The 25,730-nt window shown below is 37.6% G+C and overlaps 1 protein-coding gene across 8 annotated transcripts in view; it reads left to right on the top strand.

The window, feature by feature from the left end:
• LOC128734391 (IQ motif and SEC7 domain-containing protein 1) overlaps nt 1–25,730 on the top strand; it is a 221,057-nt gene that overhangs the window by 162,850 nt on the left and 32,477 nt on the right. For 7 of the 8 annotated variants that reach the window (XM_053828570.1, XM_053828567.1, XM_053828571.1 and 4 more), the window contains one exon: nt 23,175–23,570. In XM_053828570.1, the coding sequence (XP_053684545.1) occupies nt 23,175–23,570 (396 nt within the window). Of the gene's footprint in view, nt 1–8,146; nt 9,281–23,174; nt 23,571–25,730 lie in introns of those variants that run through there. The other variant, XM_053828573.1, reaches the window with a different exon arrangement.

Genomic DNA, 25,730 nt, shown 5'->3' with positions numbered 1-25,730 from the left:
TTGCTAATTGTGTCCCGTAACGCTGAAATGTGTCAAATGTACATGAATGTTTTAGGGTATTTATGACAATACAGTAAATTATAAATTTGCATAACAAACTGCTGAACATTTTCAAACTGTCAAAATTGTCGATTACTTGCATTGGTAGTTCTACGTGAACCCTTCGTTCCAAAAATAAGAAAAACTGGCACGAAAAAAGTGAAACGTCAAGAAGAAAACTGGAAAAACGGGAGGCAAACAAAGCAAAACAAACAAAGTGATGGCAGGACGGAAAAAGGAGGGAAAACTGAGGAGTAAAGAAGGAACCGTAGGAAAAGAAAGGAAAATTTAAAAAAAAACTTAACAGAAAAAGAGAAAAACGGATCAAAAAAGGAGAAACGTCGGGATAGCAAAGGTGGAAAAGAAAAGCAGCACAAACGGGTTCTGGAAAATTGAGAAACGAGAACAGATAAAGAGGAAAATGGAGAGAAAAAATGAGACGGGAGGACGGGAGGAAACGGAAAAGAAAAACAAAACGTGACAGAAAAAGAAGAATAGCAAGACTTAATAAGGGGAAAAATGGAGCAAACGAAAACGAAAAAACAGAAAACGAGTTAACGAGATAAGATTAGAGAAAAAAGGGGGCTAAATATGAGGGGTAATGAAAGAAAAAACCGAAAAACAAAACAAAAAAGAAAAACAAGATTCGGAAAACGAACCTTGTGTAGAGGAAACGGAAAACCGGTAGAGGATACGAGGAAAATGGGAAATCCAAAGATTACAGGTTCGAGTGCTGTCCCGGTCGCCATATCACGTATGTTGCACAATCTGCAACTGGTCATCAGAAGTAATTAAAAAAATACAATGTTCATAAAAGAATTCATCTATGTCACGCCAAAGATTCACTTTTAATTGACTAACTTATTTTCTAGCGGTGTTATGGTATGTTATTGAAACGTGGCATTATATATCATATATTATTTAAGTATGATTGGTCATGAGAGAATGTAATAGAAAATAGAAAATATCTTTTCGTAAAATAGATAGATTTTATGAAGAAGATAGATTTATAAGAAGATAAAATCATGAGAAGAAAAGTATGTCTATAGTAAGAAGTATTGAACTGAGTTATGCACTTGAAAATTTTGTCCTATTTTCTCACTTCACTCACTTATCACTACTTTCTATACACTGAAATCAAGTATGTTTTCATTACGTACTTGAACTTCATAAAAAAGTATATGAAATTTTGTTTGATTTTGAGAATGTTGCTGAGTGGTAAATTGTTCTAGGAATGTCTTATTAGGCGTGTGGGAATTTATGTGGGTTTGGTTTGGATATCGTCCGTGGGAAATGTTTGTGTTTCTAATGTTCTCTAAAGATGAATATACAGAGAAAGATGGGACAAAACGGAAAGGGAATGGAAAAATTGAACAGAAAAAGAAGAAAAGAATAATAGGACAAACGGACTAAAAAAAGGTAAACCTGGAGAGGAAAAAACCAAAAAATCGGGAGATAAAAAAGAAAAACCGGAGAAAAAGAGAAAAGGGGGAGAAAGGGAGCTAAAATAAAATAAACGTGACTGAAAAAAAAGAATACGGGTCATATTAAAGAGGAAAAACAGACGAAGACAAAAAACGAGAAGAAAAGAAGATAAAATTAGCTAGAAAGAGATGAAAACTGTAAACGAAAAGGGACAGAGAAAGGACGGAAAACGGACGACAAAATATATGAAAAACACGCAATTGTCTTGTCTGTCTGGCTGCGAAGTCTGTCAAATTAAATTAGCAGGTCAAGTTTCCAAATAATGGAATGTAGCACTCAGGCTTTGCTTTGTGACAAAAACCGAATGAAACATCAAATGCCAGGCATAAAAAGCAAAACTGAGAAAAAGAAGAAAAATTACGCCAAAAACCAAGAAAACGGTACAAAACAGAGGAAAAAACGGAATAAAAAGTGGAAATACGGGATTGGAAAAGGGAAACCAAGGAACAGAGAAGAGGTAAAAGGTGTGAGAGAGTTAGACGAGAAATGTCTATCTTAATTTGAAGTGAAAGTATTTTCATTTATTTTCAAATTTTACATGATTGTGGATAATTTTAATAAGGACTCTGTTTAATTGTTACTCAATTCTATCTTCTCTTGATAATCGATTTTTTATTGCATCAGATCATGTTTCGTTGTTTTTTTATTTCTTTAATTTTTAGTAAAATTCTACTACCTCTAATTTCAATCTTCTTTATTACACTGAATTCCATTTTTGTGCATTATTCGAACGCTCAAAAAGTTTGGAACACCCGCGAAGACTCCGCATCGTCCTATTAAATAATAATATTAATTAATAATTCTACCCAAGCATGTGATGAAACTACCCGATAAAAATTTCCTTTCCGATAAAGAGTACCCTCAGTTATTACTTTCGACAGTCATAATCCGATTCCGGTTTATGTTCCTTCCCATCAGAAGCCGCCGCTCTTAATGGATTGTTCAATTAAAATTTCACTCTTCTCTCCACCACCACTAAGCAAGGCAGGGCAGCCGGCCTTCTAATTACCGAAATGTCTTCTACTTGCTATCTTAAGGAAGCGGAAAAGGTTAATGATCTCTGAACCCCATCCATCCAGCCAGTACCACAGTCCAGCCGTAGTGACTTCCGCCCAGCCCAGCATGAAATGTGCCCCAGTGTGAGCGTCATATTTTTGGCATTCGCTCGACCCACTCCGAGGCGACGTCCGACATCGTCGTCGTCCGCGTCGACGACAGAATTCGGCTGTGAAGCTGCGCCACCACGGCACGGGTGGTTAATGAAAGTGCTCCCCTGAGGATGCATTTACGTTTCACCATGGTGGAAAATCGCGCCGCATGTCTCGTGAAAAATCTTGCTGTGAAGTGATTATCCAATGCTTGGACTGGTTTAATCACGAGAGGAATGAGTTCTTTAATAACTTTCTTTAAAAGGATTCACGTGCTAATGTGCTTTTCATTTTGCTCAAATTTTCTTTTACCATTTTCCACAATAACATTGAACTGAAATGCAAATTTAAACAACAAACATTTTTCGAGTCATCATTTAATTCGAGCACGATACTAACCAGTTCCAAACAATAGACATAAACCTTTACAATTTAGCTTAAGTTGTAATGCAAATATCAAATTCCTCGACAGAAGCGACACACATAAATGTTATCACACATGCGTACTGTTCACGTTCCTCTAATGGCCCTACACCAAACTGCAAATTTTTAGGGACGGATTTTCTCTTCCAGGTTTATTTTCACTGCTATTTATGAATCTCGTCGTTTTCGTGCCGCACTTGACTCCTCTCCCAGACACGCCCGTTCACTGGATCATGTTTAGGCAGAACGGTTGATGGTTGGAAATTTGCCTGCTCACTCCACCGACTCCGATTTGCACGTACATGGTCTAGCAACTGCTTCAGCAGGGTAAAGATAATATTTATTAGCTTTTTGCTGCCCATCCAAATCCTTGTTTGAAGGGACATTAAAAGTGGTTTCCCTTGCTGCCCTAAGGCTCGTCGTCTTCGGACCAGGCTAACCAACCAGGCCGATCTCCCGATGTCTGTCTCCAATGGCAAAGCTCAGCTGACATTCATCCGGCTATATCTTCGAGGTAAATATTGTTTTAAGCTGCCATAAGCATTTTATTACGGTAAAAACCGGCAAGTCCTATGCATTGCGGGAAAATGAAAATGCTAATCCGACTTAATATGCCAAAAATAATACTCATTTTATATGCAACTTAAAACTGAACTTTTAAATTAGAAGTACGCATCTGAAGAATTTCAAACAAACCAAACAACGAACCAAACCATTCTATGCACCAGAAAAACATCATTCCCTGCAGCACATTATTTCATCATCACACAAAAGGTGGTAAATATGAAGAGAAAAAATCCCTTCATCAGCTTTTCAAGGGATTCCTTTACTATACAGTTGCTCTAAAAATTTTCTACATTCCTACTGTGAACCTATGTTTCTATACAACAATAACAACAATCCTCCTCTGCTGGTGGAAAACTCTGCTCGTAATCATTTTCTTTCTTTTTTTTCTGCACAGTTTTCGTTTTCATTTCATTGCACTCGTGCTGTGCTACATTATACATTATTGGTTGAATCTACTATACTTTTACCTTACATCCATCCGCGTGTTTGGTGCTCTCTAACCACAAGGAGCGAAACTGCTCCGATTGGTGGTTAGTGAATCGTTGACCAGAAGCATCTGCTCGGTTTATGCTTTATGCTCCGATAAGGACCGATGGAGTGGTTGCACCTACCTTGTTTTACATTGTTTATTTTTATGCCTTCCTTGAATAGAGATTAAGGTGTCAATCAAAAATTCGGGCTTCACTATTTCAAATTTTTGCTTAATTTGAAATGTAATGTCTATTTTTAAAATTCTGTAAAGATTTTTTTACCACCTTGCAAGAAAACATTAGCCCATTAGCCCCTACATAAGCCCGGTGGCCACAGCAGAACCTCCATCTCGGTGCTCTATTTGCTGCGTTCTGCAACAGACATCATCATCATCATCGCCGCTACCGCGAGGCCTGCTACCGCTTTTACGACCGACCGACCGACCGAGGCGAGGCGTCCGAATGTTTTTGGAGTTCTTCCCCTGGTTCCGCTCATTCGCCCTTTACGCACACTGACTGACTGACTGGCTGCGAGCCGCACAGTTGCATACTTACCCCATACCAACCACCAGCACCACTACCACCACTTTTCGCATCTTGCATCGATTTTCACTGTTGTTACCATTTGCTGTTGTGGGAAAGAGTGTGGAATCACCGTCGAATTAAGTTTAAAGATTTATAAGCTCTAACTTTTAGACTGCCCGTATAATCAATAAGGGGTATGTTGCTGCTTCGTCGCAATTGCCTATTCCCCCGTCCTATCCAACACAAATTATTAAAAAATATCAGCATTTTTATGACACACAATGCAAAACTAGTTATTCCCTAATATTTTAGTTTGTTGTCTATCATACGCGATCAATCAAAGTGAGCTGAGATCTATTTAAATGCTTTTTATCATTAAAGAAGTCCTAGCAACCAAATTTCCTACGCTTTTCGTGCGACGAAGAAGAAAATGTCGACTAATCGTTTTAATTTCCGTCATTCATAAATGAAAATAACTCACACAAAGCATTGTCGTTATTCTACAGCCAGGAAAACTTGCCTGACCTGCAGAAATTTTGCAGAATAACATTTGTCATGCCATCCTACACAAATACATGCCCGTTAGCTTCGTAAACATTGTTGTGATTTTGAGTTCGGTCGATGAAAAATTTTGATGGACGGATTTTAAAACTGTACGACGAATTTAAGAAATAAAGTCAGTTACCTAATTTCAATAATATGCTTTAATAATCGCTTTTCAGTGATTTCAAAGTTCATGGATCGGAAGGTAAGTGTGTTTTAGTCTAATCAGCACAAGAACTTTTGGAGTATTCATTAAATCCATCCACTAATGATAAAAATTAGAATGGCTTTACTTACTACGACGGGAATTAGAAATTGAAAAAAAAAAAAAAAAACATGATTCGAGGTACCGTTTACGAGTGGACGTTTACGTTGTAATCGACCTCGAAGGCTACGTTGCCACCGCAGAAGATTTTCTACAGCAACGAATTAACTGGATCTTCGATGAAGACTGGAAGCTCCTTGGTAAATACCTATCTAGGTGCTAACTACTGAGAAAATGACCCAAGAGATTGAGTGTGTTGTTAGGAACCAAACCTGAATTTGAATCTTAGTAGAATCTATTCGATGTCAAACTGACTTTAGCATGGGTTTATTCTCTGGCCACTTATTACCCTTCCTTCGGGCTGAATCCATATTATCCAAAGAAGCCACTTGACAGTGCAAAAAGTCACTCTTATAGTGCAGTGGCCAGCGGTGCTAGGGATGGCTGTAATTGAGAACAGGACTGTCATGAGGAACCAGGTGGCTATAGTAGAGCAACCACTAAAGGGAGGATAAACCCAATGCGCAAGCAATTATAGAGTTGATTGTTATCTACAATATTGCTGAAGAAACTCTAGTTTTATCGTTTGTATGTATGGTGCTATGGGGGTTCTACTTCGTTGGCAGCATTAGGGCTGCTCTTTTCGCTATCTCCTCACATTCAACTTCTCCCATCATCTTTGTTAACGGTAGAGATTCGTGGATCAATCGCTATCGTATATAGCGTCGGCTATCGTTGGAACTGCTACGAGGAACGTTACGAAGTAACGAATTCGAGGAACACTGACGTCTATTTTACGAGATTGTTTTATCATCCATTGGATAATGCTGTTTTAATGCGGTGTAGTGCATAACCTCTTGATAAAAAGGCTCTGTATATAAAATAATCTAAAAGCTGACACATGTTACTATTAGTGTTTTCGGCATTTATGACTCGAGCATCACGTTGTACACTAACAGCAACAACACTGTCGTACATTCCAGTGACCAATGCTGATCACGCTTCCACTACAGTATTCGTAACGTCAATTCTTTTTTGCTCAGTTTATTTCGGTATCTCCGACACGCACCGTATGAAAAAAAAAAACCCATAGAAATTTAGTGTTGTGTTGAGTAATGACGAAAAAATTAACCGCGTAAAAAAATTTACTTTAATTGTTTTATTTACCTACGCATACATGTTGTGATAAATCTACACGCTTTTATTGTTTGAAATATTAGAGTTTCTACTACATTTTTTTAAATTTAATGCTTGAAAGTGGAAAGAAACAATATTAGTAAAACACTGCGTGCATTATTTTATATCGAATGTTTAAATACGTTAAAAATTGTTTGTGATTGGAAAGTTGTCTAAACATTTGTTGGTTTTTATCGTTGTTCATGACTATTGCTTTTCAAAAAACAAAGAATTCTTTCTTAATCCAATATTAATGGAAAATGTCGAATAATTTTCTAAGAATAACCCATCAATATCATTTTAGCAAAGATTTCAATATTAATTCGTCCCTATTAGCCCATTGCAAATTATTTTCAAAGTTATCACCCCCCATCTCTGGCAACTTGGCATGAAAAATCAGGTGGCAAAAAAATAGTTAGTAAGATATTCGTCATTTTTTTAAATAAAATCAATTGCCGGTGGGCTCTGCAGCCTAAAAATTCGAAAAATTAGTGTACGGGTGCAGTTAACGCTTCTAACAGAAATGGAAATTCGAACAATGAAATTTCCGAAAATCGCCAGAAAATTTTTCTATTATTTTTGTCTTCCTTTTTGTAGGATTTTGCATGGAAAATAATAACGTGTATGTGAAAAGAAAGAATTAATTTGGTTTGCACGATTAAATTTTAGGTAAAAATACTTAAAACGCATATTTTTTGCGCAATTAAACAAATCTCTTTGTTTTTTTTTCGACCTTTATAAAATATTTGTCTTACAAAAAGTCCTTCTGGGTGAATCGATCCGTACCCAATCCGTCCCCTTGCGCTTTCTTCGTTTGCTCACTCGCTTGCTTCACGTATTCCTGTTATACGACCATTCATTGTCCCTCGGTGGCAGCCAGCAGCAGCAGCAGCATATACGACGACGACGACGCTATTAGTGCTAGGCCAGGCCAGCCGGGAAGGCAAACCCCGAAAATAGGCACCGCACTATCCAGCCAGCCAGTTGGTTTTTGTTGTCAGTTGTAAACCGAACGTAAAGCAAAACGCATGCCTGACGTAGCTCCTGAGCGTCGCGCGTGAGAGAAGAAACAGCAAGCGAGTCGAGTCGAGTCCGTGTGTAGTGTAGCTGTAGAACAAAAGCCATCCCGAGTCCTCGGGTTCGCTTCAGTTAGCCGAAGGATGTCGCCGAACGAGCAACGGTGAAAACTGAACCTTGAAACGAAACGAACAGCAGCAGCACCCTTCCTGCAAACACCGTGTAGCCGTGTGAAGGATACGCGAAACGAAGTCGCCGGTTTCATAGTGGTAATTCGATTCCTGGAGAGAGCACACAACATAATCGCCGCCGCGTTAGATAGAGAGTGCTCCCAGTGAACTGTGATCTGTGATTTTTTGCAAATATTTAAAATTAATCGAAAGAAAGTGCTATATTTTGGAGGATTTTTGCGAAGTTTTAAAGCCACCCCCCCGCTCAGGCAGGGAACAATAAAAAAACGAAGGTCCTGACGACCCCCAGCAGTAGCAGCAGCGTGTGTGTTGTTAAGAGCTTATCGATTTTTCGTCCCCCCATGATTCGGGAAAACGCCTGCCACCCACCGACGCTGCCCTCCACCACCCTGTACGGCAAGTTTCGGGAAACCTATCTCGAAAAGTGATTCGGAATCCGTCTGTGTAGTGACTGTGTGTGCGTGAAAAATTGCATTGTTTTGTAGACTCTTTGGAGTGCGTTTAGAATTGTAGTGACGTAAACTGGACTGTGATGCATTTGTGTAGTACGACGTAGCGTGTGATTCGAGGTGCAAAGACACCCATTCAAGCAAGGATAATAATAGCCCGCACTTCGGACGAACAAAAATAGTGAGCGAGCGTGCGAGCGATCGTGAAAACTCGCCCCAAACGAGACGAGACTAATACTGTGATTTTGCGTATTTTTTTTTTTTTGCTTTACTATCTGTCTCCTCTGGTGGAGCATCCAGCCGGAAAAGTGAACGAAAAGAGCAACAACAGCAGAGCGAAAATGCTACTGTTTCAGATACTGAAGTATTGATTTTCGAATACATACCGTTATCAAAACTGTTGTGTACACATTCTCCCCCTCGTTTTTTTGCTTCCACTCGCGAGAGCGAATCTTTACGCTAGCCTAGTGTTTGTGTGTGTTTTTTAGTGTGCGATTTATTCCTGTTGACTATGTTTATGTTTATGCTGTTATAATGTTATCCGGCGTTTGCGTTTGATCACTGCTTGCTATCGGAAATAAGTTTCTGGCCATTAGCTGGTCAATGTAACGAGAACTCTGTAGTGAGAATAGAAAAACAAAACTGCGTAGTTGTACCGCAAAATTTGTTTGCTAGAGAAAATCACGCTTCCCTCTTTCGGTTTGCCTATTGTTTTGTGTGTACTTAAAATTGTTGTGATATTTGTAGTGAACCTGCACCACCACCTAGCACTACTACTGACTGTCAGAGACACGCTTTGTTTTTAGTTTGTGCCCCGTGTGGAACGGTTTCGGTCGTTTCACCGTTCTGTAGATATTATAAACAACAAGAACCCTAGCCTAGCCTAGCCTAGCCTAGCCTAGCCTTAAAAGGCTCGAATTGGACTACTGCCTGTCTGTGCCAAAATGATTATCTGTATCTCTGGATTTATTATAGGTGGAAGGTAGTGTGTTAATTTTTTTATATTGATTTATTTTATGCATTGTTTGTATTATTTATTTAGTATTTAAAGATAATTTTTCACTTTTTTATACTTTGAAGCTGCATTTTAATTATTATACCCGATTTAAACCCAAAGTTCAACCAAATAGATACTCCGAAATTTGTAACTTTAAGATTGTGAATTTGCATTTGTTCTTAAAACATGTTCGTTCACATGAATTAAGGTAAAATGTCTAATAATATTTGTTCTATTTTTATTCTATCTGTACATATGTAAATATTATAAAAATTATTATCATATTCCTATTCACAATCATTAGCGTCCCTGGGATGTGACCAGGTTTCAACTTGTCTATTTTCTGTTTGCTCCTTTAACTGCAGCGCCTTAGTGAAATGAAATTCGAAAACGTGCTGTATGGGGCAATTGTAGAGTTGAACATTTACAATATTGTTGAAGAAAGTATAGTTTTATCATTTATATTTATGGCGCTATAAGATCTGATAACCCATTTGAAACAAAAAAAAGCGCTCTTTTTAATACTAACGACATTGCAGCTCTATAACACGATAAATAGAAATATAAAACTACACTTTATTCAACAATATTGTATGTAATAATTTACTCCACAGTAAACTCCCTTTTCGAATTTTGTTTCGCTGAGGCGCTGTTGCCAAAAGAGCATACACTGAGCAAAAACAGCAAAAGAATATATGTTTCTTTGCCAGAAATATCCATTTTAAAATGTTATAAAAAAAATCTCAGTTTGTCCTGAAAAAAATAATGTGACCAACCTCGTGTTTTTGACTTTTAATGAGGTCAGGCGTATAATTAATTTATTAAACTGGTAGTTTTTGACAACCGACAGCGGGAACGGTAGAAGAAAGCGATGAAACAAAGATGCTGACAGTATCCAAACCGAATGGGACAAGGCGTGAAAGGGAAAGAGCGAAAAATTGGGTAGGGGAGGGCTATTGAAGCAATGCTTAAGAAGTTGTGTACGGTTCCTCTTTACCCAAGCTGAGAGATACGGGGATCGAACGCTGATACACGCCTTGTCTCATTCTGTTTGGATACTATCAGCACCTTAGTTTAATTACTTTTTTCTACAGTCCCCTCTATTTATAAAAAATTAAGAAATGTGAGCCTCATTGTCGTATATATAAAAAGTTCTGGCCAATATATTTGTAAAAAGTAAATCTGTTAAATACAGTAGGATTTCGAATTTGACAACAAATGCGTGTCGCCTATGTTGCCAAAATGGAAACCTCGAGACCCTTTTTTGATATGAAAAAATTGAATGTAAATGCGTTAGAAATTGACTAAATGTTATTAATGAACGATTGCTACCTTTTTATGTTCAAAAAATCCGCCAAGAGCCATCCGTGCGGTGCAAGTAAGTTTTTGGCGACCTGCGGCAAGACGTAGTCCTACGGCAATAAAAATATTATTGTTCGAAAAATTCTATAACCGCAATTTTTTTTCATGAACACACTTCGGGCAATATTTTTTTGTCATTTAAAGTATGTATGCGGAAACTAACTGATATTCAAGCATATTTTTGGAAGTAAAATAGTTTGTATTGCCAAAAACGGATACTTTTGTTGCCAAATTCGAGGCATGCCAAAATCGAACCGTGCCAAATTCGAAATCCCACAGTAATACGACGTATCACATACGTATCTATCTAAATAATAAATGTCATCTTCATTCTACGAATTCTATGAGACGCCCATGAAAGGTACATTATACAGTTGGACTTCGATTTTGGCATGGTTCGATTTTGGCAACAAAAGTATCCGTTTTTGGCAACACAAGATATTTCTCTTCCAAAAATATGCTTAAATATCAATCAGTTTCCGCATACATACTTTAAATGACGAAAAAATGATGCCCTGAGTATGTTCATGAAAAAAAGTTATGAGGTTTCGAACAATAATATTTTTATTGCCGTAGGACTACGTCTTACCGCAGGGTGTCAATAACTTATTTGCACCGGACGGATAGCTCTTGTCGGACTTTTTAAACATAAAATGGTTGCAATCGTTGATTAATGATATTTAGTCAACTTCTAAAGCATTTACATTAATTTTTTTCATGTCGAAAAAGGGTCTCGATTTTGGCACGGTTTCGATTTTGGCAACATAGGCGACACGCATTTGTTGCCAAATTCGAAATCCAACTGTATTCAATAACACATAACTAATTCAAAAATTCACAAAAATAACATAAAAAGACGATGTAAACCGTAATACTAAAATGGTACCAAAAATTATAAAAAATGTTGAAAAAATTAATGCAAGAATAACGCAATTTTATGGAACAAAAAAATCACATGAATAGAATACGAAAAATACTAATAAAAAACAAAAAAAAATCACAGCAATGAAAAATGATATGCAAACAGCAAAGAAAATAGTAATAAAATATGTTCAGTCATGACATAAATATATTACATAGAAATGACATATATATCATACTAATGTGATACAAAAATGATGCAAAAATGGCACAAAAACTACACAGAAATAAAACAAAATGCATATGTAGAAATGAAAAAATACAAATACAAAGTGATACGAAAAAATATCAACCCAAAAAGATACAAAAACATTAAAAAGACCCGAAAAATAATCTAAAAGTAATACAAATTGACAAAAAAAACACAACTTCAAACAAGTCGAATATGAAATACGTGTCTGTCAAAATAATGAATAAACTGTGGATTTAAAAGGAAAAGTGTCGTGTTAATCATTTAATGGATTTTATAAGAAGCTGATGTAAGGAACATTAGAAAAAATAACATACAACTCACTCAATAATACACAAAAATGACATACAAATGATGCAATGATGAAACAAACTTAATACAGTAATGTTCCGATTTTGTCAGCACCATGTTGAATTTTGGGCTGACAAAATCGGGAATTTTTTTTTCGAATTTTTTTCAAAATTCAAGACCTAAGACCTTGCAATATCCAAGACTTCTACTTGAAATTGAAATTTAATCCTCAATTGATCAACCGAAAGCTCAATGCAATCTAATCAACTAGGCACAGCATACAAGTTCAAGTCTTTTTTGGTGCGCATTAAAGTTTTGAGCGGGAAAACTTGGTCTTAGGTTTATGGAACCTTTGAAAGAGTTTCTTAAAATTAAACGTTTTATCGTCTAGTAGAATTCAAGTTTTGATTAATCTCCCTAATAGTGCAATAAAAAAAATATTTTTCTTCGCTTTTAATATAACACTTTGATGTGTTCTGCAAAGTTTTAGAAAATATTAATACAAGAAATTTTGCTGAAGACAGTAACCTTCTATCTCTTCAGCAAAAAGATAGAAAAATCCTATTTTTCATATAGGAAAAATCGTTAAAATCAGTTTTTCTATTTTAGCTGTTTTTGTAGTTGTTGTATGACTTTTTTATGTTTTATAAAGTTATATAAATAGCGAAAATACACAACATTGCTAAATAATGTATACCTCTATCTTTGCTTGTTTAGGAATTGTAGAACTTTTAATATAAAAATACCCTGATTTTGACCCCCAATTACGCGCAAAAAAGCACCTTTTCATTCAAAAACTCTCCCCAGAGAATCAGAATAGTTTCATGCAGACTGAAAAGTTCTATAAATCATGTTTAAAAGCACAAACGTTAAACAAAATTTATAGGCTGACAAAATTGGGATAAAAAGCTGATAAAATCGGGGGTAGACAAAATCGGAACATTACTGTATATAAAGTCAACAAGAATAACATATTAATATATAAACGGTGCAACGAGACAAAAATTGCACCAAAATGATGCAAAAACAACAGAAAAATATTTCAAAAATTATACAAAAACAGCTCAGAATAATCCAAGAATTTTTTTAATAAATATTACCGCTATAATGAAACAATAAAAGCCACAGAAAAGATCCTAAAATACACAAAAGTGATACAAAAAAACACAAAATTTATATTTTGATTAAAGCAGAGGAGCGTTTGGTGCGACTGAATACTGGGAAATTTCGATCTGCTAAAAATATTGGGTAGTTTGTGGTAGTGGGACTCCAACCCACAATTTCTCGGTTGGTACCCGAGTGCTATAGAGTCAAAAATGATAAGGGTTTTATACAAAAGTAATAAAAAATAATAAAAGTATTATACAGTGGCACAATAAAAACAAAAACAGTAAAAATTACACAAAAGAGATGAGAACTACACAAAAGTGATATAAAAATATAAAAGTATTAGACAAAAAAGATTAATTTTCATACAAATAGGATTTGAAAAGTACACAAAAATTTAATACAAAAATGAGACAAACATCGCTCAAAAACTGTTGCATCCAAATATAAGATACAAATACAATGGTAACCCGATTTTGTCACTCCCCGATTTTGTCACCCCCGATTTTGTCACATATTTGACCCGATTTTGTCACGATTTTTACCCGATTTTGTCACGCTTTTGATTTATCAAAAGCTTAGTTTGAAAATAATTTTCAAACATGTCAAATGTGTTAAAACACTGTTAAAAGAACTGTGTCCAACAAGTTGATTATCGTTGAGTTTTCACAAAAATTGTTTCTTATCTCCACAACTATAACAGCTAGAAGGTTACTTTCTTTGGCAAAGTTCTTTATAATAATCTTCTCAAAAATTTTGTAGAACATTGTTTTGCTCTATCTCTTACTGCTTGAAAAATAAATTTTCTATCTTACTTTTCAGGGGGTTAATCAAAGAATCGTTCATACCACAAGAAAGAGCTTTTTACGCTGTGAAATTTCTCTGAACATAGTTAACCAGCATAATCAACCATTCCGGCGCAATTATAAAACGCGTGTTTTATACCTTTGGGACCTGTGCTGTGAAAAGGTAGCAAATGTCCTCAGAGAGGCAGAAGGAAGTGAGAAATGTCCCAAAAGTGATAAGAATGAAATATATCTAAGTTATCTGCAAAAAAACAAAAATTGAAAAAATAGTCCCGTTTTTGTCACTCCTAAATTCATCATGGGGGTGACAAAATCGGATCATTACTGTATAATACCAAAAATGCACAAGAAAAACACAAAAAAGGTACAAAAACCATAAGATAATATTACAAATGCAACTCAAAAATGAAACAAGTTACAGGAAATATTCGAAAATGATATGAAAACGACAGAAAAATTAAACAACATAATACAAAAACAGCAGAAATTGAGTTAAAAATGGTATAACGACACAGAAATAACATAAAGTTGACTTCGATCAAAAGAGTACAATAATGTTTCACAGACGACATAAAATATGCTTAAAATGGCACATAGGCAAAACACAAATCACGCAAAAACTGCTATAAAAATAATAACAATCATACAGTCTCAAAAGTTTCGATAAAATGATGCAGATGATGATACATGATAGACAAATAATACCAAATGACGCAAAATGACATCCATGACATCAAAATAGGCCTAATTAATGTAAAAATAGCACAAAATGATGCAAAAATGTTACAATAACGACACAGAAATAACACAAAAATGACTGATGACAAACAGACATAAAAAGAGTACGAAATTCCGTTACAGATGGTTTAACAGTTATTGCAAAATAAAATATTATAAATAATTTTTGCATGCATACAAACTAATATGGAAACAACAAAAATCACAAAAGTGCCAGAAAATGGTATAAAATGATACGAAAATAAAAGTAAAATGGCAAAAAATAGCACAAAAATGACTAAATATAATTAATCAATTGTAAAATTTATCCAAAAAAGACAAATATGCAAAAATTGCACGAAAATAGTACGAAAGAGATATAAAAACCTATGTAAAAGTGACAAAAATGAAAAAATACAAAAATAGTTGGAAAATAATTGAAAAATGACGTAATAATGTGTTACACTTGCGGTTTAATATTATTTGTCTTAAATTAGCTTCGTATTAGTTTTTACTCAGTTGCTCCGTAGATGTTGATCTTGACTTCACTTCGTTTCGTTTCAGAATAAGGCTTAAATTGTTTTTGACTCAATTTCGACTTCAATTGCATCCAATTTTATTACCGTTTTTTTCGTCTAAAATTCGGATAATAATCACAACAAACATAACTTATATAAGAGTATGCGATATAAGGCATTGAAAATATTGAGCAAGAAGTGAAAGTTCAAGCAATATTGAGGTTGAGTTGTGATATAGAAATCTTGTATTAAACTCAGATAAACTTTGATTAAAATTCTACTGAGTTTTCTGACACAACATCGTGTAAATGTTGGTTTTAAATTCAAGCAGCATTAAGATAAATAGATTATGAAATAAAAAAAATTCAGTATCATGACAGTTTAGAGTATTGTTTAGTCAAGCATTAAAATTACATTGCAAAAGATTGATCATGACTCAATGCTACACAATTAAGTCCGAGATGAAAACTTCTGAACTCAAATGAATGCAAAATCCATTTTCCCTTTTACTTTATCTGTATAATTAGTTTGAACTTTTCACACAATTACGGAAAGCAATTATAATGCATAAATGTAGACCAACGACAAAGCTATGTTCGGTTACAGCATTTTGTGCAAGTGTTAAGTGTTCGGCTCAATTATGAAAGTATTTCAACTTCAACAGACCGACAAACCGGATTCACCCTAAGGATGATTATCCCGATAACCCCGAAAATGAAGTGTTGCTACAACTACATTCAATGCACAACCACTCACCACCCGACCGTCGAGGGTGAAGTGTACCGTAAAAATTATCCCTGCCGCCTTTTAATTGTTATGTTAATCATCACTCCAGGAAAGCAGCTCTAAAAACTAGGCCACCTCCTGCCTACGCTGCTGCTGCTGCTGTTGTCATCGACCGTCAAATCCATACCCCGCGCAGCCAGCTACCCCCATAATCGACAGTAACGGTGAACCTACACAGTTGTAGGTAAGCTTCATTTTCATAATTTTCCACTTTCCATCAGGACTTCCGCCGGGCTTGCAACGGTACGAGAAAACCATTTCCCGTTAAATTTCCCAACAGCCAGCGCGCAGCGATGGCGTCGTTTCCCAGGCTGGTGATAGTTGCACCCGAAGATGTCGAATCAGCGAAGGCCGTCGACGACTGTTGCAGTGGCGAATTTTCACAACCCACAATCCTGTTTCATTCGAGCTAATGCAATTTTCCCATTTCCTTTCGCGGGTTGTGCCTTTTTGTCTACACGGGGATGTTGATCCTTGCTGATGGATTTCGATTTGCTGTAAAGCAAAAGCTTTCACTATTGAATGGCTCCCTACTGACGTAACTCAGAACTTTTGCGCGGAGAAATTAAGCTAGTCAGGGATTTTAGTTTTCAATTTACCCTGCGGGATATTTAACATTTAGAAATGAAAAATGGTTTATTCGCTCATCAAAATGTTCGAATAAAACTTCTTCTATGTCAAGCTTCCGCGTTTCTTATCAGCCATAATTCAATCTGACATTTCTATCCTCTTTCGGTCCAGATTTCGGAAACAAATTTCGCCACACAATAACCGTTTGCCTAGAATGCGTATGGACGAGAGCGTCAACATGGCGTCTAAAAGGCGCGTGTCTGGGCCACACGCCCGAACCGATGCCCGCCAGCTCAGCATTTATCCTTCGCGGAAAAACCACACTACTGACTGCAATGGTCTTGACCATCTGCCTGACCCTTCTCGATATCGTTAACTATTAGAAAGATGCTCTCTCGTTTTTTCATCCTTCCTCCACGGTGTAAAAAACATTGGTGAAAGGCACAGAAAAAGGGACGATCCTACTTGAACAACTGTTTTGTTTACAACATTTTAAAGTGATCATCTGGTGTCGATCCACTGCTGTACACACTTTAGAAAACAGTAAACAGACACCGTCACCGTCGCGCACTCTGCTGAGGGAATCAGTGCACATGTTTTGTACTCCCTAAAAATATAAACTTCACACGTGAAAGTACAAATCCACAATCTACAATCTTCATTTTTTCACTGCCGCGCTTGCTGCATACATTTCCATGGTACATAGACTTTGGCCGTTCCCGCGGGTGCTCCAGATAACTGGATGGAACCCGCTAAGAAAGAAAAACTACGCGCACTTATGTGTGCGGTGCTGGTGCTGGTTGATCAGCCAAGCATAAAAGTAATAAATTACATTTTTAATTAAGCAAAACTGTATGTGATCGCTGCCCCCGCGCGCTAGCGCTAGCGATATACCGAGTTCAATTTCAGGTTCAACTCTCACCGGTACATTCTACCCAATAGTCCCGTGTAGCTAGAATTCTGGCGCAAACTTGGGACTGCAATGTAATTACGGTCGGCACTTTAGACTTTATAAACGTACCGGAATGGTATAGGTACTGCCCTTGCCCTGCCTGTCTGGCCGCCACGTGATAGCTAGCGCTTGCTGAACCATTTCCTGATGTTTTATCTCTAATTGCAGTCGATATTGAAGAACGAAACAGAAACCAGGAAAATACGTACCTACATGTGTGTACCTTGCCTAGCTAATTGCTTCAGAACTTCAACCCCGTTCCGTACCGGTAATGGTACTGTCACTGCAATTTGGTCGTTATCATTAATTTAGGTATTAATCTTTTTTGTGTTTTTTTTTTAAATCGTAAATTGGATGATTTTTTTCCCCGTCGAAACGGTAAGCTTTCTAATTAGAAAGGAAACTAGGAGTGTAGTTATGTATAAGTACACTGAATCAAGCTGTTGAACTTGCCTCTACCCGCTAACGCACTGATGAATCACAAAGTAACAGAAAGGGTTTTTGCGAATTGTGGTTAATACAATTAAATTTTGGGCTAATAATTACAAATTTTTTGAGTGTCTTACTTGAATCAATTAGAGAGTGAGGAAATATTCCATTTGGTGGAACATGTTATATTTGGTAGAGTTAAGTGGAATACTCTCGTCGCATCCTTGTTAAATTATAGATACCACATTTGAGCCATAATTACTCATGCTTTTTCGTAGTTTACGTAAAAACATTTTTTATTTTATGGCGTTTTGCTTCGTATACAATATTTATAATGTTTTTGTTCATCGCAAGGTAATTCATCATTCCTTTGCACATCCCATCGACCGCTGGTAATGTAAACATCTTAAACATTTTTTTAATCTGAACTTCGCTAACTTAAATGCAATTATGCTAAAAGGTCACCAAACATCATACAAAATTGCCTCTTACGTTGACTAGACAAAATGACAAATTAACCTGCTTAATCTAAAAAAAATCACATTCACATTAGCGGGAGTCCCCGGTAGTTTTACAAAGAGAACAGCAATAATTTACGTCACTCACAATTTGGTTCGGATCTATGAATTCAGCGCTCAAATTTTTCAGATTTTTAAAAAAAATTAAAATTGTAATCTCACGAGCACCTAGAGAGCTGCGTTGCTGTTCACCAAGCTTGTTACGCTTTTTTCACTTCGATGTTGCTCTTTTGATTATTTGAAATTGAAAAAGTGATGTATGTGGCATTTGCAGAATTAGTTATTATTTACAATATTGCTGAAGTAAGTATGCTATTTCTTTTGTATTCATGGCGCCATAAGGCTGCTGCCCAAATGCAGCGCTGCAGCGGCGTAAATACTAAAGCTAAAACTTTACTTTCTTCAGTAATATTGTATATAATTACTAGCTCTACAAATGTCCCATACACCATTTTTTCAAGTTCTGCTTGGCTGAGAGCAAAATCGAAGCGAAAAGAGCATGCCAAGACAGCTGTTCACCGAGTCATCAGAAAGATAAACAGTGGCTAAGGTAGAGAGAGAGAAATGAGAGAGAGATAGAGAGAGATGCAGATAGAGAGAGAGAGAGAGAGAGAGAGAGAGAGAGAGAGAGAGAGAGAGAGAGAGAGAGAGAGAGAGAGAGAGAGAGAGAGAGAGAGAGAGAGAGACGAATGAAAGAACCAGCGAGAAAGGAGCGAGAGACGAGTAAGAAACGAGCGAGAAAGAAGCGAAAGACGAGCGAGAAACGAGCGAGAGACGAGCGAGAGACGAGCGAGAAACGAGCGAGAGACGAGCGAGAAACGAGCGAGAGACGAGCGAGAAACGAGCGAGAGACGAGCGAGAAACGAGCGAGAGACGAGCAAGTAACGAGGCAGGTACGAGCGAGAAACGAGGCAGAGATGAGCGAGAAACGAGCTAGAAACGAGCGAAAGATGAGCAGAAAACGTACGAGAAACCAATGAGAAATTAGTAAGAAATGAGAGAGAATCGAGCGAAAAACGAGTGAGAAATAAACGAGAAACGAGCGAAAGACGAACGAGAAACGATCGAGAAACGAATGAGAAACGAGTGAGAAACGAGAGAGAAAACAATGTAAAATGAGTAGGAAATGAGCGAGAATCGAGCGAAAAACGAGTGAAAAATAAATGAGAAACGAGCGTGAAACAAATGAGGAACAAGTGACAGACGAGCGAGAAACGAGCGAAAGATGAGCAGAAAACGAACGAGAAACCAATGAGAAATTAGTAAGAAATGAGAGAGAATCGAGCGAAAAACGAGTGAGAAATAAACGAGAAACGAGCGAAAGACGAACGAGAAACGAGCGAGAAACAAGTGAGATACGAGCGAGAAAACAATGGAAAATGAGCGAGAATCGAGCGAAAAACGAGTGAAAAATAAATGAGAAACGAGCGAGAGATGGGCGAGAAACGAATGAGGAACAAGTGAGAGACGAGCGAGAAACGAGCGAAAGATGAACGGGAAACGAACGAGAAACCAATGAAACTGAGTAAGAAATGAGCGTGAAATAAACGAGAAACTAGCGAGATTCAAGTGAGAGGTGAGCGAGAGACAAGCGAAAAACGAACGAGAAACGAGTAAGAAACGAGCGAGAGGCGAGTGAGAAACGAACGAGAAATGAGCGAAAAATGTGCAAGAGACGAGCGACAAACGAGCAAAAAACCAGCGAGAAGTCGGAACGTAGGAAACAAGAAAAACAACGAACGAGAAACAAACAAAGAGACAAACAAAAAACGAATGAAAAACTGAGCAACAAACGGAATTTAAACTGAGCAATCAAAAAACAGAACACAAGAATGGCAGAAAACAGAGAAATCAAAATACAGAGAATACAGGGAAAAGAGAAAACAGAGCAATCAGAAAATAGAGAAAACAGAGAAAGTTGTGAAATCAAAGAACTGAGAATACAGGAAAAGCAGAAAACAGAGAAAACGGTGAAATCAGAAAACAGAGAAAACTTAGAAATCTGAAAAATCTGAAAACAGGGAAGGCAGAAAACTGAGAAAACAGAGCAAACAGGGAAAGCAAAATACAGAAAAACCTGAGAAATCAGAAAGCAGAGAAAATATTGGAATCAGAGAAATCAGAAAATAGAGAGAACAGGGAAGTCAGAAAATAAAGAAAGCTGAGAAATCAGAAAACTAAGAATACAGGGGCAACAGGAAACAGAAAAGGTAGAAAACAGAGAAAACAGAAACGACAGAAAATAAAAAAAAGTTAAAAAACCAGAAAACAGGGAGGCCAGAAAACAGAGAAAGCTGATAATCAGAAAACAGAGAATACAGGGAAAGCAGAAAAAATACTCAGAACTCAGAACAATGAGAATACAGGAAAATCCGAAAACAGAGAAAACTGAACAATCAGACAATAAAGAAAACAGAAAAGGCAGAAAACAGAAAACTGAGAATTCAGAAAACAGAGAAAGCTGAGAAATCAGAAAACTGAGAATACAGGAAAATCAGAAAACAGAAAAAACTGAGAAATCTGAAAACAGAGAAAACACGGAAGGCAGAAAACTGAGAAATCAGAAAACAGAGCAAATAGGGAAAGCAAAATACAGAAAAACCTGAGAAATCAGAAAACAGAGGAAACAGAGGAATCAGAGAAATCAGAAAATAGAGAAAACAGAAAAGCAAAAATCAGAAAACTGAGGAATCAGGAAAATCAGAAAACAGTAACTGGGAAGCAGAAGGCTGCTTTCCGTTCCGTTTCGTGACTTATTTTTTTATATCTAACAATTCACTCAAAAAGTGTATTGTTGCATTGACCGTAAATCAGTAATAGATTATCTCTGATCTCTTGGAGTACTACAGTGATAGATATTTTTGATACAAAGTGTTTTTGCGAAATTTGATTTTTCTACGTCTCAAAGTCATTCCTATATTAGTTACACCTGTAGGCAGTGATGCTGCCTGTTGCTGTTGGTCATTGATTGTCCGCTAAAATAAAATAATAATGAATCAAAACGCTTTTTGTAGGCGTACCATAAGGAAGTAAAATGGGGCCATTGCTATTTTCACGGTTTTTTACACATGCTATGCAACACCTACCTTGACCTCCCAGTTGACTTCGAGGTATGACGCTGGCCTAATAAGCCACTCGTCGTATGTTCGAATTTCGACTGGGAGAGGCCGTTAGAGTCAAGAGGATCGTAGCAATTGACCCTGCAATTGTCCTGCACTCTAACAGCTGGCTGCGAAGTCTGTCGTATAAAAAACAGAAAGTCAAGTTTCGATAACGGAATGTAGCACCTAGGCTTTGCTTTGCTTTGCTTATGCAACATCTACCACCAGAAAAATGTTCTGTTTATGCTGATAATCTAAGTACTATAGATTAAGAAGCTTGTCTTAGTAGAGGCGTATGCGATAGCCTTACTTAGCTCTACTGCAAACCACTGTAAACCTGCCCTTCCGGGAGTCACTCCTCGTGTCATTTTTGAAATAAATTTAGGAATAATCTACTACTTGACAACTTTTGAATAATAATACCTATGACGCAAAAAAAAAATTCCACTAAAATCCGAGAGACCTCCAGGAAAATAGAACCAAATTTTGTCAGTATATTTTTTCATTAAAGGCCGATCAAATATGGTTCTTTCAAAACTAGTTACATAAAACTGAACAAAAATCATTGGAGATAGGGTAAAAAATTCAACTGCTATCTATTTTTTTTATGTCCGGGACGGACAGGTCAAAAATAAGTTCAAGCGCAAGTAATTTCATAGCTCTCCGTCGAAAAGGAAACAAAGAAGTTCTTGAAAAAGACCAGTTTCTACTAAGATTCGAATGCATGACCACCCGCTTTTCCTTCGAGACATCATTTGAAAGTACCGAATCCAAAAATAATTGAAATTAAAGAAAAGAAGAAAACTTTCTTCAAATTAAATTCTACTATTTATATTTATTCTTGACAGATACGTATTTCGCCTACGACTTGCAGGCTTCATCAGTGTCTGTTTCCGAAAACAGACACTGTCGACTTAATACAAAAACCTAAGGCTGATCTACTGAAATAGTTATTAAAAATTTGACGAAACAAAAATTGTGTGCAATTTTAATGTATTCCACAGTTAAGGCGATTTATCTATTCTTATACATTTATTTGCCTGTTTTAAGTGTTTCATAATTTAAAAAAATCGATATTCCATCCATCTTCGCAGCAATTAGTAAATTTTATAGTCATAATTAGGTGAATTAATTTCATGCAGTCTGTAGGTCTCAGGTGAATTGAAAATCAGTTTTAGTTGAGAAAATGTCCAGCTGGCGACAATTCAAACTTCTCCGCACAGTCACCGTTTTCCTTGGCTGCGGTTGTGTTTCGCAAGCGAAGCGCAAAACGCATCGGAGAACTTGAATGCTGTCGAACAGATGTCCTTTTTTCCCGCGAAACTTACTGTCGAGTGTGTCCCTCTTACAAAAGCAAAACATAACCACTGCACCAGGTACCCGAGCACCGAAACCTGATTTGTAATTGCATTCATGTATCAGCTTTCAATTTTTTTCCTTCTTTACGCTGCTCTGCATCCTTATTTTTATCTTTCCTGTGTGCTGCTTTCTGTTCGTCTCGCTGACCGTGGAATCAAAAGCAACGCTCAATCGAAAAACATCTGCTCCTTTTCGTCAAGGTTTTTAATTATCCTTTTTTTTTTGTTTTCTCCTTTCTCTATCTGCTTGCAGTTTTCCACAAAAGATCGATCGTCCAGCCCAGATTTACTCGACACACCACCACCATCCGGGCAATGGTATCCTGGCCAGTGGTGCCGGCGGCAGCAGCAGCAATGCCAGCAGCCTCTGCGGGGGCTCCACCGGGGGAAGCAGCGGCGCAGTGGTCACGGCCTCCGGTGGGTACGTGTACCTGCCGCAAACGACCGTCGTCAGCCCGGCGCAAACCCAGCACCAACACTACGTGTCGCCCCAGCAGCTTGCCTACCATCATCACCATCACCAGCCGAACAGCTACCACCATCATCAGCTCGGTGGACATCAAACGACGATCACCACGCCGACGCTGCACAAGAAGGGATCGATCCGCAACAACGGCGAGGTGCTCAAGCGGACGCGGGTTCAGAATGCGTAAGTAGAAAAAACGTTTAAGCCCCTATGTTATGTTTTTCCCTGAACGAAGACTCAATTTCACCTGGTTCTAGGTCGGTCACTAGACACCGGAATGTTCGGTTGTGTAACGTTTCGACACTTTTTCTCTTCACACCTTCCAGGAGTGATGACAAACGTGACCGTGGTGTCGTATAATTTTAATTGATGACAAGTAAATCATCTCTAATAGGATTAAAGTGTTCCTCTTAGCGTTGAAAAAATCTACGATTGACGATTTAAAATAATAACATACACGCGAGCACCCGATTTCATCGTTAAATGTAATTTATACGTCCTTTGTCTATGGTCGTTCTCTTTTGCCACTAAAGAGCCACCTAGATATGAACAGTCGCAACCACACGGTTGGTGAAGAACGAGGGTAAAATAAAACAAACAAAAACGCTTTTATTTATCTACGCGACTGACCTAGCGTGGGTGCTAATGCTGCACAGTAAAGTTAGCAGAGCTACTTAAAAGTTTTTTTGCTACGTTACATAGTCGAATCGTTGTTGTTTTTCTTTTTCGAACTCCATTCGGAAACTCTCGAAGGTGCCGGTTTGTTTGCCAGACATCATTAATCAACCGCACGCGACGACATTTCTCCGAATCGATAGTTAATTTTTTTCAGCGAACTTTCGTTGCATCTAATTCGCGTGCAGATTAATTCATGGGCAACGTCACATTTAATATTCCAATTAAATGAAACACTTCGTTTGTAAGCTTTATGCTTGGTTTTTTGTTTGAAAAACTATAGTTAATTTAAAGTAAACAAACATCACCGGACAGAACCTGCAAGCGGCGCTCTTTCTCGGATGTTGTTTCTTTTCCGCCAGCCTGCTAACGTCACCTAAGTGTACACAAGTGTACTAGTCTGATAAGCGGAACCGTTAAACCATAGGATCAACAGATTAGACACTTGATTTTATTCTGTTATTTTTTCGATTGGCAGACTATTGCTTTAAGTGAAATTCTAATCATCTCTAGATTTTGATTGATTCGAAACTAGATTTTCAGGTGTTTAGTTTTGTGTTCAACGTTTATAATTTTATTCATTCAAATTCCAAATTAACTTGAAATTCCGAGCTCAAGCATCAATCATTTGCCGACAAACAAAAAATTTAACAACACACATTTGGAAGCTGATTTAATCGCGATCAAATTTCACGTTCCCAATTAGATTGTTATCAGTCAGTCTGTTTCCACTGCGTCTGTGACCTGCGGACCGCATCTTACCGGGTGGGGGGATTCCTCCTGTTTTCTTGCGGTGCGGTGGCTACACAAACAATTTACCTTTGTACAGTCGGGTCGGGCACTGATAACAGACAGCTCCTCTCGCGAATATTGTTTTACGGGAAAAACAGCGATCTTAGTCGAATCTTTACCTTGAAAGGTACAGCACACGGCGCTGCAAATTGTTCGCGGAAGAACCGACCGTGGACGTGATAATTACAGACTAATTGATAAAAAAAATAACAAACGAACGAGAGTGAAACTACACCTCTAGAACGGCGGGCCATCATTCCTAGTGTGCGCACACTCAACGGTTAATTGAAGGTAATTAAAAACGCGTTCTACGTGTAGGTATGTAGTAAGTATAGGTATTGTTCCGAGTTAGTGTTCCCATTTTATCTAACCTTTAAAGTAAACCAAGCAAAACCGCTTGACACAATAATAAAACGTGTCTCGTTTCGCCTGGTGTCGGGGGACTTCGAACCGCGCACAACAGCTGGCGCTGGATGTTATTTTAACGACCAACCCCCGAAACCGTTGCTGTGGGAGGTTTCGTTTCGTCGTCGTCGTGCTCATCAGGCGCAAATGGCGTCGCTCCACTTTACCGCACAAGTGTACTTTGCCAGTCAGCTCAGTGGTGATGGACAAACACGTAAACAGGAGATCAAATGTCGTGTAAATAGCTCGGCCCCTCGGCTGAACCAAATGGTATCCAGCTCAGCTAGACAGTTGTTAGATTTCACCAGAAAACCAAGCAAACCATACCTTTTCGGGGGAGAATGTTCTCAATCTGTCTAATGGCCGTCGTTTTTTTGAAGATCAAAGAAACCTGACGTGACTGGAATTGAAGAAAGATGTACGATGGCGCCGTGCTCCGAGTTGAATTAAGGCCCAAACAGAATGCAGCGT

The sequence above is a fragment of the Sabethes cyaneus genome, chromosome 2, assembly GCF_943734655.1.
Source record: "Sabethes cyaneus chromosome 2, idSabCyanKW18_F2, whole genome shotgun sequence".
NCBI classification, from domain to species: Eukaryota; Metazoa; Arthropoda; class Insecta; order Diptera; family Culicidae; genus Sabethes; species Sabethes cyaneus.
Note: the sequence above shows the minus strand (reverse complement) of the source record. Positions and strands in the feature narration are given on the sequence as shown.